The following is a 3,968-nucleotide window of genomic DNA, read 5'->3' on the forward strand; positions in this document are numbered from 1 at the left end:
AAAGACCATGAGAGATATAAACTCATAGAGCAGACGTCATTATGCCCTTATACAGACCTTAAAGTTTATACAGGGTACGTATGACATCGACATCCTATCGTATGAAGACAGAATGTCTTGGGAGAGTCATATTTTTCTCCCGCAAATGTAACTTATCATTATTCCTAATCATGAAAGTCAATTTGAGAATGTTGTTTTTCCTAGTCTGAGCTGTTTTGATACTCTGAAAGGTTTGATACTATAGGGTATGCTTAGTACAATTACTGCACATGTCTTTAGAGTTTGATATCAATTCCCTTTTTCCCTGGGACTTTATTTCGCAAACACATCAGCTTCTGTGCTCAAGGAACTCATGTCCTTTACTTTAGCTCTTTGGCTTAAGTGCCATGACTGCATTTGTGAAGGTAATACTGACATGGGCTATATTCTAAAGGTATTTGTTCAAGATATTGTGTTTTCTGCAGTTCACACTGTGAAGACACACTCATCTGTCTAATCTGCGTCATCTCTTTGTCTCCCTCCAGCCCCACTTGGCAGTAGGCAGCAACGACTACTACATGTCCATCTATTCAGCGGAGAAGAGGCTCAGATAACACACCAGCATTCATCACCCCCCCCCCCTCCCCAACAAAACCAACATATGACTTCTGACCCTGAGCCTCGAGCTCTGGGATGTAAATGACGTTTTTGTTGTACATATGCAATTACCACCCTGAATGTTCTAGTGATGGCTGCTGACAAAAACTCATGCTACGAACGACGATATATATATTATTATTATTATTCTCATTGTTTATTCATATTCTTATTATGAAGCTAATGATTGTAGACTTGGCTGTGCTGAGGAGTGTGTATATTTAAATAGCGTATACAGAAGAATAGAGGTTCTATTTTAAAGAAGTGGTACCCACCGATCACTGGGGCTCCTCCTCGCGACTCAGCGAGCATCACTACCTGAATGAACTGTGACTCCAGTGAACCTGGAAGTGGCGAGACAAGGGGGGGGGTCGCCCAGAGGGCAACCAGACTGTTGAAACATATTCACTGGTGCAGAAAAGACGGGCTCACCGTCCGCTGGACCCCCGTTGTGTTTATGAATTAATTTTAATGGCCGTCTTGCAGCCGAAGGACACAGAGTTTTGCTGCTTTACTGCAACGCTAGCAAGACGTGTGGAGGGATGGACCCAGAGACGGTGGACTGTCGACTGACACGTCGACCAGGCAGACTTGATGTGTGTTAGTGCGTGCGTGCGTGCGTGCGTGCGTGCGTTAAAATGGATTATAGCACAGATGTGCCCCACAGTGGGCCTTCATAGCCTTGGACATGATACCCAAAAACGATGCCTGCTCCCATGCTAGAACTCTCCTTCTTCCTTCCTCCTTCCCCAGCGTGCTAAACATAACCATATATTTTTCATGCAAGCCCCTTTGTTGTGGCTCAGAGGGGTGTTTCTGTTTTTTAACTTATCTCCTGTAAAAAGGGAAAACCTCTATTGCCCCTTGGATGATACATACCCTTATATCTAGCACAGTGAGAGGAGGGCTGGATTGGTCCTGCAGTTCCTGCCTTCCTGCCCTGCAAAGCAATAAAAGCCTCCCAATGATTCAGCCTCAAGCTCCTCCCCAACGTTTGAAGGCGATAGCAGCATGGCACCAATAGCTTAAGACAGCTGGACCTGCAACACCCAAAGGTGCCATAGTATAGCAATACAAACACCCTCTTTCAATTCATAGCAGTGTAATTCTTTCTTTCTCTATAGAAGGATGCATTTTTACCCCTTCTATTTAAGCCAGTGACAGGAAAGATATCAATTAAATTGGTCTCCCTGTGATTGTCTAAACTTTCTGCTAATGAATACGTCCAAATCTTCCCCATGTGGAATCAAAGAATGACAGAAGCCCTGCAAAGACTTTTTGACCTACTTCAAAATCCTGTTTTTTGTATATTTTTCCTCTTGTGTGCCAATCTGTGTTTTTCTGCTTTCTGGAAAACATAAATAGAAGTTGAACCCAGTTGCTTATCACACTACAGTGAGGGGCAGCTTTCTTATTTCAAACAGTCAAGATACCTTTTGAGCACACGGCTCTGTAGGTTTAGAGAACATTTAGGTTTATGTGACTCATCACACACAGGATCATCCGCCGCCCCACTATTTGGACCATTTTTCATTTTGATAAACCTTCTGCAAGGTTTCTTTAATTTCCTCCGTCTTTGAGTTTTATTTTGATTTTATAGCCAGATGTGTTTGGTTTGATTTTGTTTAACAAAGATAAAGCGAGTTAAAGTAATGTATCTGCTCATGCTCACTGTGTCAGCGTCCTAAATCTCGCTCAGGTACCTCATGAGCCTCCTCAAACCAAGGTCAAGCAACTGCCAGCCTCCCCAGTGTCTGCAGCATGATGGACAGGTTTGGTTAGTCACATGACCTGGTGCAGGGTTACTTCAGAGATTATGGACATCATTGACGCAAATGTCATTGTGGTGCTGTTTTGGTAAAGACACTCTCTTCCATAAGAAGAGGGCCTCTCTTGGGTTTTTCTCTTTGTTTTTTTGTTTTTTTGTGCAGTATCACCATGGACGTGCCTCTTCTCCGGGGCCACAGCTTTGCTTATTTAGCTTTTTAAACATTTTTTCTTCTTCTGCTTTTTAATTTTATGTTTTTAATTCTGTTGGCATTTTGTTTGCCTTAGCCTCGGTGAGGTGGAGAGAAAAAAAAGAGGGACAGCCTTACCCTCACACGCGCGCGCACACACACACACACACACACACACACACACACACACACACATTCACTACACCATACCCTCTTCATCACCAACGTACCCCAGCAGCAGCCCCCTTCTTTCTTTCCTGCCACACCCACCTCACCCCTCTGCATCAGTTGTCCTAAGCTTTGCATTTCCCTGCAGAAAGGAATTAAACTTGTGGAGTGGAAGTGAACACACACCATACAGTCTGTATAAGCGGCTGCAGATGCGGTCACCACATTAGTCCCCATCATCACCCGTCACTGAGCTCTCTGTGGTTCAGCAGGCCTCACCTGCTTCACTGGCTCAGCCCTAATAGTGCATTTTGGCGTGGGGCTACTTCCTCAGAATCACATTCATCTCTAAGTATCCTGTTTTGAGTTTTAAGATTTTAGATCAGAAGAAAAAGAAGAGACTTTAACAAAGTAGTAAGAAAGGAAAAATGAAAACAATCAGGTTTGTCTCTGTGACTTAAGACTGCTTTGCTGACTGTGGTTTATAAGACAGGAGATGAAATAAACCAAATACAACACCGGATTTTGTCTGTTTTTGGGCATTTGCATTTGCAGCAATATTATGCTGTGATCCTCTAACATTTCTACATCTACATTGTAAAAACCATAAAACTTCTCATTGAGAAACATTAAAAATGGTTCTTTAATTAAAAGTGGATTTTAATTTGTGGGCTGGTTGATGGTAATTAATTATTGGAGTTTTAAGACCTAGGCACACCTAAACATAATCCAGTATTGTTCTAGCTGTATCAAAGGTAAAGTCCTGGTTTCCCAGCAGGACACTGCATTGTTTCAAGATGACCAATGTTATTCACATCACCTGTCAGTGGTTTTAATATTGTGGCTGATTGGCATACAATAACTTTACTTAGGCCAACCCACAGAAATGGCCGATCCCCTGAAAAGTCCAGTCCAGTGAGTGGGCCATCCCCATATCTGATTTAATCATTCCAATGCAATATGTTCTAACCACAGATAAATCATATATAACTCAAATACCATTTTCGAGTACCCCCATCTTGTTTATTTCACCAATTAAAATCAACTAAGTAATCCTTAAGATTCAGGAAAAAACTAATAAAGTAAAATAGACCATAACCAAAATTTCAAACCAAAACCAACGTTGACCTGTCCCTGTTTGTTACTGCGCTTCACGCATCAGCTGAGGTGCATTGCTGTGTGACACTTCCTCTTTCAGCCAGGGTT

At 42.4% G+C, this 3,968-nt stretch overlaps 1 protein-coding gene across 6 annotated transcripts in view; it reads left to right on the top strand.

Annotated features, from left to right (window-relative positions):
* Nucleotides 1-3,283, top strand: part of rptor (regulatory associated protein of MTOR, complex 1) — a 193,877-nt gene extending 190,594 nt beyond the window's left edge. For all 6 annotated transcript variants that reach the window (XM_073474586.1, XM_073474594.1, XM_073474612.1 and 3 more), the window contains one exon: nucleotides 525-3,283. In XM_073474586.1, the coding sequence (XP_073330687.1) occupies nucleotides 525-593 (69 nt within the window). In that variant the 3' untranslated portion in view covers nucleotides 594-3,283. The remainder of the gene's footprint in view (nucleotides 1-524) is intronic.
* The last annotated feature ends 685 nt before the right edge of the window (nucleotides 3,284-3,968 follow it).

This window comes from Pagrus major, chromosome 1, assembly GCF_040436345.1.
Source record: "Pagrus major chromosome 1, Pma_NU_1.0".
Taxonomy (NCBI): Eukaryota; Metazoa; Chordata; class Actinopteri; order Spariformes; family Sparidae; genus Pagrus; species Pagrus major.